A 13,433-nucleotide genomic window follows, 5' to 3' on the forward strand; every position below is an offset into this window, starting at 1 on the left:
TCCAGTAGTCGCTCCGCGCGCGCCCGTCGCTCACTGTTGCACCTGCACGCGGACATGAACACACGTCATCTCACTCTCACTCTTCCTCCGCTGAAGTCTGATGGAGTGTGACGGGGCTGCGGGCGTCGCGCGCGTCAAGCGTCAGGCCGTGAAGCGGCACCATCACAAACACAACCTGAAGCACCGCTACGAGTTCCTGCAGACGCTCGGGACGGGCACGTACGGGCGCGTGAAGAAAGCCGTGGACCGCTCCGGCAACACGGTAAGAGAGAGCGCGCTGTCACCATAAAAACAACGCGTTAAACATCAACGAAACATGATTCCACATCATCAAATAATTAAGTCAACAATACAATATCTAGAATAAAATATACAATATTTTTACTGTAGAGTAAACTGACAGAAGTTATTTAATAGGTGTGTTTTTTTTAATTGTCCTGCAGATTTGAAGCACTTTTGATTGTGTGCGCTTTGCACTATGGCAAGCCGTTTTAACCTTTATTCCTTAACAGGATATGAATTCTTCATATATATAATTCAGTTTTTACTAGTAAGATTGCTAGTTCTGGATATCAGGGTTTACATTTCAGCTCGTAATCTTGATATCTGTAATTGTATTTTCACTAGTTAAACGTCACTTTAGGCTGCCACTCAAATTCAAATATTAATATCAAGAATTGAATTCATATTGCATATATTAGAAATAAGCCTTTTATTTCTGATTTCAGTAATGATATTGTTACTAATAAAATGTGAATTCCTCATGTCAAGTGTTAAAAAGCGTTTAAAAGAACGGCGTTAGGTAACGGCGTTATTTTTTCAGTAACGGGGTAATCTAATTACTTTTCCCGTCGTTACAACACCATTAACGTTACTGAACGCTAAATGCGGTGCGTTACTATGCATTGATTTAATATGCAATCCGAACGCACCCCTGGCTCACACAGCGAGTGAGCAGGTGGGTTAATAACGAGATAAGCGATTATGATTGGCTAAGGCAGAGTCATGTGTTTCATGGTAGCCAATCAGAGCCAGTGTTTTTACACACACACGCGCCAGCGGCGCCTAACACACACAGTCACACACACGCAACAGCTACACAGAGATTCGCAGCAGCAGCAGAAATGGCGAGTCAGGAGCAATCCGATGAAAAGTTGACATTTTCAAGGTGGAGATATAAGCACTACTTCAAATTCATTGTAGTCAAAGGCAAGAACGTGCATGTAATGTGTGACACACGCATCTACAAAGCTAGTGGCCAAAAACACTTTTCTTACAAAGAGTGCAGGATAAAACTCTTGCTGTCTGTTGACGTGCAATAAATCTCGAAAGTTATGTACGAACACCTGTCTGTTCTACTTATTTTAACTGACTTGTGAAAACTGCTAAAAATAAAAAACAAATTCTTTGACGTATAGCAATTTTTTTTTTACAGTAACGCAAATAGTTACTTTCCCTGGTAACGAGTTACTTTTATTATAGAGTAATTCAGTTACTAACTCAGTTACTTTTTGGAACAAGTAGTGAGTAACTATAACTAATTACTTTTATAAAGTAATGTTCCCAACAGTGTGTTTAACTAGTGAAAATACAATATCAAGAATGATATTTTTACGAGTTGTAATCTCGTTCCTGATCTGAAGAGTTGTCGTTCTGCTGTGTGAGATCTGAGGTGTTGATTTGAAGGAGTGCACAGCTTGCCATACTCTTCTGCTGGGGCTCATCAGACTCACAGTAAACACTGAACAGGTTCTGCAGAGACGCCCAGGCTTGGGAAAGAGCTTTAAATAGCCCAGGGCTCAATCCACACAGCCTCCACTTATTATTAGAGCGTTAGTCACTCGCACGCACCGTCCTATTGTTCTTCTGCTTTAATAGACACCTCACACACCGCTCTCATGAACATGAGCCTGTTTCAGCAGCACCAGCGCTTCTGTGTTCACTAACTACTTTATTACAGATCTGTTCTATACATCTCAGCACTAGCTCGATTAATTTCCATAAAATTAATAATAATAAAAAAAAAACATCCTAAATGGTGCTAAAAGGAAAAGTGAAACCTCCTGGTTTCTTCTACTGAAATAATAATTCAGTTTTTTGAGAATAAATCTGCTATAAATCTTGTTCTCCGTTTAGTAAAAGCACAAAGTACACGAAATTATAATAGTTGTATGCTTCAAACAAGAAAACAATATTTCAATTTAATTTATATTTAACGTAAGATACAAAGCTGGAGATATTTATTATTAAATCTATCTTGTGTTAACAATTGTTTTTACTTAATTTGGAAACGCAAATTAATGGAAAACAGAGCATTCTCTATGTTGTGTAAAATAATAATTGTAATATATCTGCAGTAAAGTGTGTTTTTACAGCACAGAACTCAGATTTCAGTTTTGAAGCAGATCAGATTATTTTCCCAGAAGTCAGTTTGTGTGTTTGTTCGGTGGATCAGGAAGAGGTTATTATTATTATTATTATAATTGTTATTGTTCTCCTCTTCTGAGCGAGTCTGGACACGTCTGAGCTGCTGCTTTCCTCGTCTCTGAATCAGCCGTGGGACACTGTCAATATCAACTAAATACACAAAACACATCATCTCTGTATTTAACAATGTATGTAGTCACCACTCGAAAGATGGGGTTAAGTGTAAAACATCTAATGTTACCACATTATTACCACATTTACCCCTTTTTATTTATTTTTGATTAAACCTCTTCATTTTTCAACTAAAATACTGAGAAACGAATTGAAATTTTAAACCACACACGAAGCACGCCAAAAGACTATTGTGTATATTTTCAAATAAAATGATATTTTTTCACCTCCATGATCGTTCAGAGTGCAGTGGTTCATCAATAAACTCATATCCATGATTATAAACAATATTTAGTCTAAAAGTGTGGGAGATATAATGAAATAAAAACTCAAAATTGTTTAATAGACTTAAAATACGAAAGTATTTTGGACACTAATGCTGTTCCATACATGTTCACTTGGGTACATCTCTTAAAGAAATAATAGTCAAATAGTAGAAAAACATAATAATTGAGGGTCTTAAAACTTTTGCACTGTTTATTTCAGTCACTTAATACTTTTAGAATTGTTGGAATTTTTCAGAAATACTTAAGTGTGTTTTGTGTGTCAGAACAGGTGTGTGTGTGTGTTTGTCCATCTGCTGCTCATGAGTGACCTGTGGAGTCACGTCTGACACACACACACTCATACAAACACACACACTTATATATAACCAAATAATTGTTTAACATGTAATGATGATGTAGTGTTAGTTAGCATCAGCGTATAAGGGGTATTATCAACATGCGAGCACACATCTGATGTGTGTGTGTGTGTGTGTGTGTGTCCAGGTGGCCATCAAGTCTATCCGTAAGGAGAAGATCCGAGACGAGCAGGACCTGATCCACATCCGGCGTGAGATCGAGATCATGTCGTCTCTGTCTCATCCTCACATCATCAGCATCCACGAAGGTACAGAGACCCTGACCCCGTGACCCAGACACACACACACACACACACACACAGCTGACCCGACCTGACCTGACTGTGTTTCAGTGTTCGAGAACAAGGACAAGATGGTGATCGTGATGGAGTACGCCAGTCAGGGAGACCTGTACGACTACATCTGTGACAAACAGCACCTCTCTGAGAGTCAGGCCCGGCTCTTCTTCAGACAGATCGTCTCTGCGGTTCACTACTGCCACCGGGTCAGAGTTCACCTGCTCATCCTGCCTCTCTAACAGCCAGAGCTTTCTGTCTTCTGTGCTCCACAACACATACAGTGTTTGATCTCTCTCTAGTCACACCTTTCTGTTTCTACAACACAACACATACAGTGTTTGATGCTTGATCTCAGTGGACTGAAGCTTATGTTGGCCAAACCTAGTTTAGAAGTAAACATACGTGTATATATATATATATTTAAATGATGAAAGACACAAGAAAGTTACAAACGTAAACTTAAAACTACATTTTTTTAATTTATAAACTATATTAGCATAATAATAATAATACTAGAATAACACTGCTGTAATTTCTATTATTTAATGTTTGAGGTTACAGAAAGGGTTAAAATAATTATAAATTATCTTATTACATTTATTGTTTATTTTGCAACATTTTGTGAATTCTGTTAATAATAACTACAATTAAGTACTAAAATGACTAAAACTATATAGACCAGTTTTATTTTTTAAATTATAAAAACTTAAAACTTAAAATTAGAAACCAAAAACTAAAAATCTAAAAAAATTTAAATAATTAAAAAAAAAACATTATCTTATTCCATAACATTTAAAATAACACTAGTATAATTTATATTGATTAATATCCAAGCTAAATTAAATAAATTAAAATAGATTTTTTTTACATTAAAAATAAAATACTAAAAACTAATTAAGTAATTTTACTAAAAATTACTAAGTTACTAAAACTAATAAAACTAATTATATAGATAAATAAATAACAAATATTACAAAATCACAACATAAAAAACTTAACATTTGAAAATGAAAGCTTTTAAAAATTGAGTTTATTTTTTATTTACAAATTCAAAATAATAAAAACTATAAAAACGGTACAGTAGTGACAAAGTTTTGATCTGCTTGGCTTTATTACTCCCAACAAATAAACAAGATAGAAATGAAATGCCTTTGATGCTTGTTTGAGGCACCAAAGAAGGCACTCCTCCGTGTTTATACGCAGTTAAACTCATCTAACAGCACACTGATTGTATTGTTCCTGGGCTGAATGAGTCGTGAGCTCAAAGAAAGTTTCCTACAGAGGAAGACGATCGTGATTCATCATATTGAGCGTCTGCTATCATAGATGAAGCTTGTTATGGTTAGATGGAGGGTTCTAGTCCGTCCAGCTTTACTCAGACGTCAACTATAGAAAGACTTCTGCTTCATCTAGCAAACACAACAGAGAACAAACAGGTGTGGAGGAGTCTTCAGGAATGTGTGACGCTCTGTTGTGATGTTAAACCAGGATCTGCCCTCCTGCAGAGACACACACAATCACTAAAGACTCGCAGTCCTGCTCTGACACCAGATCTGTGTAGAATCAGAGGAAACTCGGGGGGTTTCCTGAGCGTTTCTCATCAGGAAAGTGTTTAAGAGTGAAACTGGAATATGTTTAAACAGTGACGTCATCGAGGACTGGATCATTAGGGTTAGGATGGATCATTAAATGGTTACAGATTACTAGCTGCTGCATTTAAAATCATAACAAGAAAGGGTTTAATAACTATGATACTGGGTTTGAAATCAAAGATAAATCACAGATATAGGAGAAAACCCTGACGTCTCACAATGCCTTGGGAAAAACAAAGCATATATAAACCCCAATACGAAAAAATAAAGTGGTCGAATGATTGTGTCCTAAACTCCTGAAACATTGGTGTTGTATATTTTAGTTGCTCCCCAACGCCCAATTTTTTGGTGAACTAAACCTTTAAAGCCATAATCAACAGTGAGAAACCCGTCTGAACAACGATAGATTTTATAAAAGTACACCAATAGCGGTATTATGAAATATTCCAATAACGCACATTAGCAAGCCACTAAACATTGGAGTATTTAACTCAACAAAGTGTGTCAAAAATGGCTCATCTGTTTAGACTTTAAATCTGATTGTGGTTTCTAATTATCTCTGTTTTTCCAACAGAACGGTATTGTTCATCGCGACCTGAAGTTGGAGAACATCTTGCTGGACGACAAGGGCAATATAAAGGTAAGCTCGGGACAAACAGATCTTCAAAGTCAGTTTGAAACATGATCTCTGATACTTTCCCTAAGGTTATTAAACAAGAGGCGTAAGACAAACACCCTATCGAAACTTGAGCATGAGATAACGGTGTAAATCTGTGAAACTGGCCGAGCGAAAGTCCAACGCCTGTCTGTCTGTCTGTCTTTCAGATCGCTGACTTCGGCTTGTCGAACCTCTACCAGGACGACAGATTCCTGCAGACGTACTGTGGCAGTCCTCTGTACGCGTCTCCAGAGATCGTGAACGGCCGGCCGTACAGAGGACCCGAGGTGGACAGCTGGTCTCTGGGGGTCCTGCTCTACACCCTGATCCATGGAGCCATGCCTTTCGATGGACACGACCACAAGAACTTGGTCCAGCAGATCAGCACCGGAAACTACCGCAAACCCACCAAACCTTCTGGTGAGGCTCTTAAACGATACAGAAGACGACCGAAACTCAAGAGACCTCCTTCGTGTGCTGTTTGCCCTATTTTTAAACCAACGCACGAAACTGGTCTACTGTGTTTGTCAAGGCAAAGGTCCAGACGTGGCTCTTTCAACCATGCCATCTAGCAGTTTTATAGAGGGAGCTTATCTTTTTCTAGCAGATAAGCCTTTAGTGCAGATAGCCTTCCATCTGTTGACCATTGCATGGGTGTCTCATAAATTTGAGTTAGCACCAGCAGCAACACAATGTCCCAACATTACAGAGAACTGGGACACTGCCCAGAGTAACATGAACTAATCTTGCTACACAATGTTTCCCTGCTCTGTTCCTGGAGGCACACCAACAGTACACATTTAGGATGTCTCTCTTACCCATTTCAACTCTTGGAGTCTCTACTAACAAGCTGATGAGTTGAATCAGGTGTGTTGGATTGGGAAGAGTTTGCAGATGTGTACGATTGGTGTGTCTCCGGGAACAGGGTTGGGAAACACAGTATCGGGATACTGTGCACTGTTTGTGCTCCCATGCTTTCATTCCCATTAGTAGTCAAAACATTGCATCGCTGATCATTTGCATAGTTACATAAAACTTTGGATCTGTGCCACATGGATACACCTACTTTGCACTGCCAACAGTCCCTCACGTTGCTAACTCTTACCAAAAAAAAGATTGACGTCCCGCAGCCACATACAAATGTGTCTGCATGCAGCATTGAAGACTGTGAAGTTGTAGGCCAGGGGTGTCCAGATCTGCAGCTGAAGGGCCATTGTCCTGCAGGGATTAGCTCCGACTAGCTCTAGTGATCCTGATAACACTGATTGGTTTGGGAAAGTTTAATTAGAGCTTGAGCTAATTCGACTGGAAGGTGGCCCTCCTGAAGCAGGACTGGACACCTCCTGTAAGGACATTTGTAGCATTAATTCTTCTTGTGGCCCCACAGATGCGTGTGGTTTGATCCGCTGGATGCTGATGGTAAACCCCGAGCGTAGAGCTACTTTGGAGGAGATCGCGGGTCACTGGTGGCTCAACTGGGGCTATCAGCTCCCTCTCCTGGCTCCGAGTGAACCTGCAGCTGTGCATCAGGAGCCAGGACAAGCGGCTCACTCCGGTGGCCCGACTCGCATCGCAGACTGGCTCCGCCGCACATCTCGCCCTCTTCTGGAGAGCAGCTCTAAGATGCGCTGCCTGCTGCGGACAGGTGGAGCCACAGGAGGGGAACCAGTCCAGAGACAGCGCTCCATACGCCGCTCACGCAAGGAAAACAACGTCTCGCAGACCATGCAGGAAGCTCCTCGTCCGTCTAAAGGGATTCTGAAGAAGCGGGGAAGTCTTAAACAGAGAGCGTCCGGGGACTCCCAGGCTACACCGTTGGAGGAAAAGAGCCAGAACACTTTGGCACCACCTGTCCTGCCTCCACCTCCTAAAGGCATCCTGAAGAAGCCTTCGGAAGGCGAGTCCGGCTATTGTTCCTCTTCTCCGGTGAGCTCCGGACAGACTCTTGGGAACCCGTCACCGGTGCCGCACCGCAAGGGCATCCTCAAACGCCACAGCAAGTTTTCCGGCGGCCTGGAGGAATTCGGATCGCTGGACCAGCTCGCTCCTTCCTTACCAACAGTGGTCCACCGATCCCGACCGAGCGGCGCGGTCAGCGAGGATAGCATCCTCTCCTCGGAGTCCTTCGACAGACTTGACCTACCTGACCGTGAGATTCCCGTCGCCCCGATGGAGCGGCCAGCAGCTGGACGCAGGATGAGAGGATGTGTGTCCGCTGACAATCTCCTCGACTTGAGGGAAGAGTCTCAGTACCAGGGACACTGGGAAATAGACATGGCCTGCTACCGTTCAGGAGTGTCCGATAGCGTCTTTTCAATTTCTGACTGTGAAAACGTCACTCAGATATATAAACAAGCCTTGGGAGCAACGACAAGCTGAAACACACACGGACTACGATGTGCAGAGCTGACGCAACTCCAGTTGTGCTAGGAAAGGAAAGCCGGTTGAAGACTTGGAAAGTACTTGGAAATGTTCTGGAGCAATGCCAGACAAAGAGTGGTCAGGGAATGTTTTCAGGCCCAGCAGGAAATGGGCTTTCGTAGAGGACAGGACATCCTGTTTAGGACATGCATTTAATTCTGAGGGAACGGCAGTTTGTGTTGTAACATGCAAAAGAGTGGTTTTTATTAAGTAGCCTTGGTTTGAGAAAAGTGCCTTTTATTTCATCAGCTGCCTCGCTCCCAGTGATGAACAACTGCCTGGTTATTCTTTGAAATGTTTTTAAATGACTGTTTAGGGTGTTGGCTAGTCAAGTCAAAAATAAATACCAAAGATGACTCATGATAAAGTTCAGAACCATTGTGAGTTCTGTTTGTTTTTAAGGTGAATACTGGTATTTGAACAACAACATCTCTGCAAAAATAACCACAGTGCAGAGATTGACTCAAGCGCTCTTGAAGAGCGTTCATGCCAGTTTCTGACTTTTATAACATGCCTTTATCTGCTCAGAGTTCACAGGTGCACCGATACAATACACTACTGTCTGTTTATGACTTTATACAGTCCAGACTTTAGATTTACGTCTGTTTGATGATAAGAATTGTGCAGATAGGGGTGTTTGAACTCAGTTTATTAGGATGGTAAAACACAACGTGACCTTTCAGAATAAGCTTCTACAGTTTTGTTCCAATCATTCTGTCTTCAAGGAACGTGTTGAAATGGTGAGATTTACTGGATGTTAACAGCTATTTAGGAATGGTGTTTTGGTGTCATAGTGGGGTGTTTGGGGTCATCAGTAAATCTAAACTCAAGCAGCAGGGTGATTTATAGGAGATAACCAAGTAATGAAGGGTTGTTCTTCTGTTTGGTGATATATTTAGTTTGAGTTCCTGCATGTTTATTTGCCAAAGTGCCTGATTTATCTGCCCTGATGTCTCTTTGACTCGACAATAAAACAGCACAAATGGAAAATGCTCTTTGGATGTCGGTTCTTCTGCACCCATCAGTCTCCTGGATAACACTGAATTACATTTATACTCGTTTAAGTATTAATGAATTTGAAAGTAATTAAGTCAAAGAGTGTGCAACAAATGTGTCTGTGCTCTTTTGAAGTGGAAGTATGACCCAAGACCAGGGCTTTTATACTTAATCAAAACACAATTTTCTTTTATTTCGTCTAGTTGCCAATGCAACATTTATAATTTTTGTTCAATTTAACTTAAGGTACTAAATTGTATCAATAAACAAAAAATATATAAGTAATATACTGATAAACTAATAAAAACACAATTAAACTAAATGAAATGGAAAGTACACACACAAAAATAACTAATTTACACACACACACACATATATATATATATATAAACTAAATGATAATAAACTAACAATGCCTGAAAAATATATTGATGTGTACTATTAAATGTGTTTTGAGATGCAGATTATTTAAATTATTGTTTCTTTTCATATCTTAAGTTTATTTTCCAGGTGATTTGGGTAATAAATCCAGACCAAAAAACATCCTGGTTATATTTGATCCCAAAATAAAGAAAATAACGTTTTCACGTAAAGATTATTTGGGGGCATTTTTTTGCATTGTGACAATAAATGTAAATTTGCTTATTAGTATGCAAGAAATATCAATTACTTGCCATGCTAGTATATAACACGGTAGTGTCAGTTGTTCTGAATTTAATTTATGCTAGCTTTAATATAAAAATCAATAGATGAAGAACATAAGCATTTAGTTGATCTTTTGATGTCAGGGCACTTCTGTTCAAACCAGCACATTAAAACCATTCACCATTCACATCAAGTCCTGTTTATTTTCATACGTGTCTTTAAAATTTTAAAAGAGTCTATCAATAACGCAAGAAGAGCACATGAAATAAATGCTGTGTGTGTCTGACAGGGCGAAGGTTTCCTGACAAAGCAAATATTTGCGTGGGTGCGGAACATTAAAACTGATGCGAACGTGGCCAACAAACGCTAATGTACCGGAACCGTCAACAAGAAGAGGGAGAACACTAGAAGCCATGGCTCTGTCAGAGCGTGAGGTGCTGCTCGGATGGAGACGGGAGCATCTGACGGATGGTGTCCTCCAGAGACGAGAGACAGGAGCGCAGAGACACCTGGAGCACACACACACACACAGAGAGAGAGAGTCACGCTCAGCCATCCAGCTCTCACCACTGAGAGAGAGAGAGAGAGAGTGTGTCCTCACCATGTCTGTGTCCAGGACGTCCCTCAGCAGCTGCAGCAGGCCGTCTGTGCTGTACTGGGTCTTCAGGACGTCCAGTCTGACCACCGCCGCCGTCACACACGAGCAGGCCACCGCAGACGGAGCCAGGCCTGAGAACTTCAGCTCTGAAAACACACACACACACACGCGTTTGAACGAATCGAGTGAATCAATGACTCAAACAGATGATCAACAGCCCCCTGGATTAAACACTGAAGGGATTCGGTGCTGCAGGGGAACAGAAGAGTACCTGTGGAGCTCAGAGCGATGTAGGAGAGCGCGTGTCTCCGGACCGAAGCCGAGTCCTCGGCGCTCAGAGGCAGCGTCTGCAGCAGCGGCTCCAGGAAGTCAGACGGCAGAACCACGGCCAGATCCCAGTCCAGACGAGACACCAGCATCACCTCCCACTGCTGCACACATCACACATCAGAGGGAGACAACCCCAAACGCTTCTGGACAAGCGGGAACACAAGACCTTACCAGGATCTCTGGGACGGAGACGGCGTGGTCCGTGTAGACGCACAGCTTGGCGGCGCTCAGAGGAACCGATTCCCTGAGTTTGGAGGCCAGGAACATGCAGACGCACCCCAGCAGCTGCAGACGGCACCTGTGCACGGCATTCTGGGACATGTACCTGTCCAGGTAATGGACGGCTAGAGGAAACACCTCCTCCTCACACTTCTGATCCTCACACACCTGCTCCAGAACAAGCTCCGTGATTCACGATTCAGATTCGATCAGAGTATGATTCATTGGACAGCATCAGATCAGTGTGATTCGAATCACTGAGTCAGAATACGATTCATTACACAGCATTAAATCAGTATGATTCAAATCACTGAGTCAGAATACGATTCATCAGACAGCATCAGATCAGTATGATTCAAATCACTGAGTCAGAATACGATTCATTACACAGCATCAGATCTGTGTGGTTCGAATCAATAAATCTGAACATAATTCGAATCACTGATTCAGAATGATTCATTACAAAGCATCAGATCAGTGTGATTCGAATCACTGAGTCAGAATGATTCATTACAAAGCATCAGATCAGTGTGATTCGAATCACTGAATCTGAACACGATTCGAATCAGTGATTCAGGTTGATATGATTCATTAGCTCTCTCCTCACCTGCAGCATCCATCCCGTTAGGATTGGGCGAACGTAGCGCTGCTCGTCGGTCGGTTCGGTACCGGGTTTGAAGCTCGGTCTCTCCGAGCTCAGCAGGTTCCGACAGACGCGCGAGTCTCGGGTCAGAACCGCGTCTCTGAACGCGCGAACCGGTTTGGAGCTCGAGTCCGGTTCGACATGCTCGTGACAGAACAACTCCATCTGACGGACCGATTAACGCGGTCAAACTTACCGTCAGTCACGAGCGAGACGCGGTATCTATGTTCACACAACTCCTAACAGCTCTACAAATATATATACAATACATTTAGTCAAATTCATAAATTAAAACATAGTTTATTTCCGTTAAAAGAAGCTTCGTGAGCGAACTGCGGCGCGCGGCGTGCCCGCGCTCACGGGAATGGCAGAGATCGTTGTGACGTCACATCGCCGCTGATGCAGCCTTTAGTCTTCATAAGAACTACATTAATTTATTTTATTTATTTATTTATTTATAAGGTCTAATGACTTCAACAAAATTATGGAAACCTGTTTCCGTGAGACTCACAATTCTGACTTTATATCCGAATTTACAAATCAAAAGAAATGAACTCAGAATAGAGAGATCTGAATTTGCAATGTGGAGAAAAAAATTATTGTTACATATAAACTCGCAATTACAAGAAAAAAAATCCTGACTTGTGAGATTTATTTATTTATTTTATTTTATGACCTTTTTTACAATTATCTTTTTTTATTTTTTATTCAGTGGTTCATTCAGTAATCTCGCAATTATGACTTTTTTCTCAGAATTGTGAGATAAAAAGCTGCTATTATCTTTTTGATCTGGGCAAAAACAAATGAATAATCAAAATAGTAATGTGAGACGTAAACTCAACAGATGTAAAACTTCATCTTCAAAGTTCTTCATTTAAAAAAAAAAGAGATTATATCATTTTTTTCTTCTCAAAATATGATATTTTATCTCATCTAAAACTTTATTTTCTTATTTGCTACAACCTCGTTATTATGACTTATATTATGACCTTAATATTATCAAAATATTGCGACTTTAATAACACAGTGCTATGACTTTATTCACAATTTTACATTCGTATAAGACTTCATTCCAGTATTGCTATGACTTTGTTCTCATAGTTTTGAGTTTATTAAAGTTTTAAAGTTGTTCAAATGAAGTTATTAGCTCGTTTTGATATATTTACGGTAGGAAATTTACTAATTATATTAATGAACATGAACTCTTAATATCCTAATGATTTTTGGCATGAAAGAGAAATGTGTAATCGTGACTCATACAATGTATTGTTGTGTATTTCTACAAATATCCCAGTGCTCCTGATGACTGCTTCTGTGCTGCAGGGACACATAAACCTTGAGGATACAGAGAGGAATTAAACCGTAAGTGTGTGCAGAAGCAGAGGAAGAATCCAGTTTAAAATAACTGTGTCTTAGTTAAAAATAACAACAGGATCACAGTCATTTCTGAAGATTAGTTTCGCTCGATTTCTCCTCTGGCATTTGTGAGATAGGACAGTAATGATTTGTTTATCATAGTTGAGGCAGAATGAACCTCCAGATCTGATCTGTTGTGTTTCTGGAGGATATAGGCACGTCCTCTCGTGTTCACTGACAGGAACTGCACTACGACCCTTTCACACAACATCAAATAATACTTCTGAAGCCTTTTTACAAATCTTGGCTGTACCCTGCAGTGAAAATAATTATGCCTAAATGTATTTGATATAAATTTATTTCATACTAAGTAGCTGGACTACAAATAATTTACATATTTATGTACTATCATGGAGTTGCATGCATACTAAACTGGTATAAAGTGTGCTAAAGATG

The 13,433-nt window shown here is 40.6% G+C and overlaps 2 protein-coding genes across 2 annotated transcripts; one reads left to right on the forward strand and one right to left on the reverse strand.

Moving 5' to 3' along the window:
- On the forward strand, positions 1 to 9,180 carry LOC132098183 (NUAK family SNF1-like kinase 2). Its single transcript, XM_059504364.1, has 6 exons — positions 1 to 262; positions 3,369 to 3,489; positions 3,574 to 3,725; positions 5,686 to 5,751; positions 5,937 to 6,189; positions 7,157 to 9,180. Exons 1-6 carry the CDS (start codon positions 101 to 103, stop codon positions 8,146 to 8,148), a joined length of 1,746 nt encoding a protein of 581 aa, XP_059360347.1. The 5' UTR covers positions 1 to 100; the 3' UTR covers positions 8,149 to 9,180.
- Positions 9,181 to 10,214: 1,034 nt separating this feature from the next.
- On the reverse strand, positions 10,215 to 12,028 carry ccnd3 (cyclin D3). The gene is made up of 5 exons (XM_059502916.1): positions 11,586 to 12,028; positions 10,931 to 11,146; positions 10,701 to 10,860; positions 10,433 to 10,575; positions 10,215 to 10,340 (listed from the first exon to the last, which is right to left on the reverse strand). Exons 1-5 carry the CDS (start codon positions 11,784 to 11,786, stop codon positions 10,254 to 10,256), a joined length of 807 nt encoding a protein of 268 aa, XP_059358899.1. The 5' UTR covers positions 11,787 to 12,028; the 3' UTR covers positions 10,215 to 10,253.
- Positions 12,029 to 13,433: the final 1,405 nt, after the last annotated feature.

The sequence above is a fragment of the Carassius carassius genome, chromosome 21 (genome assembly GCF_963082965.1).
Source record: "Carassius carassius chromosome 21, fCarCar2.1, whole genome shotgun sequence".
Classification (NCBI taxonomy): domain Eukaryota; kingdom Metazoa; phylum Chordata; class Actinopteri; order Cypriniformes; family Cyprinidae; genus Carassius; species Carassius carassius.

Coding starts and splice junctions, on each gene's coding strand:
- LOC132098183 (XM_059504364.1), top strand. CDS start 101: ATGGAGTGTGACGGGGCTGCGGGCGTCGCGCGCGTCAAGCGTCAGGCC. Junction 263..3,368: donor TGGACCGCTCCGGCAACACG/GTAAGAGAGAGC, acceptor GTGTGTGTCCAG/GTGGCCATCAAGTCTATCCG. Junction 3,726..5,685: donor CGGTTCACTACTGCCACCGG/GTCAGAGTTCAC, acceptor TTTTTCCAACAG/AACGGTATTGTTCATCGCGA.
- ccnd3 (XM_059502916.1), bottom strand. CDS start 11,786: ATGGAGTTGTTCTGTCACGAGCATGTCGAACCGGACTCGAGCTCCAAA. Junction 11,147..11,585: donor TAACGGGATGGATGCTGCAG/GTGAGGAGAGAG, acceptor GTTCTGGAGCAG/GTGTGTGAGGATCAGAAGTG. Junction 10,861..10,930: donor TCTCCGTCCCAGAGATCCTG/GTAAGGTCTTGT, acceptor TGATGTGTGCAG/CAGTGGGAGGTGATGCTGGT.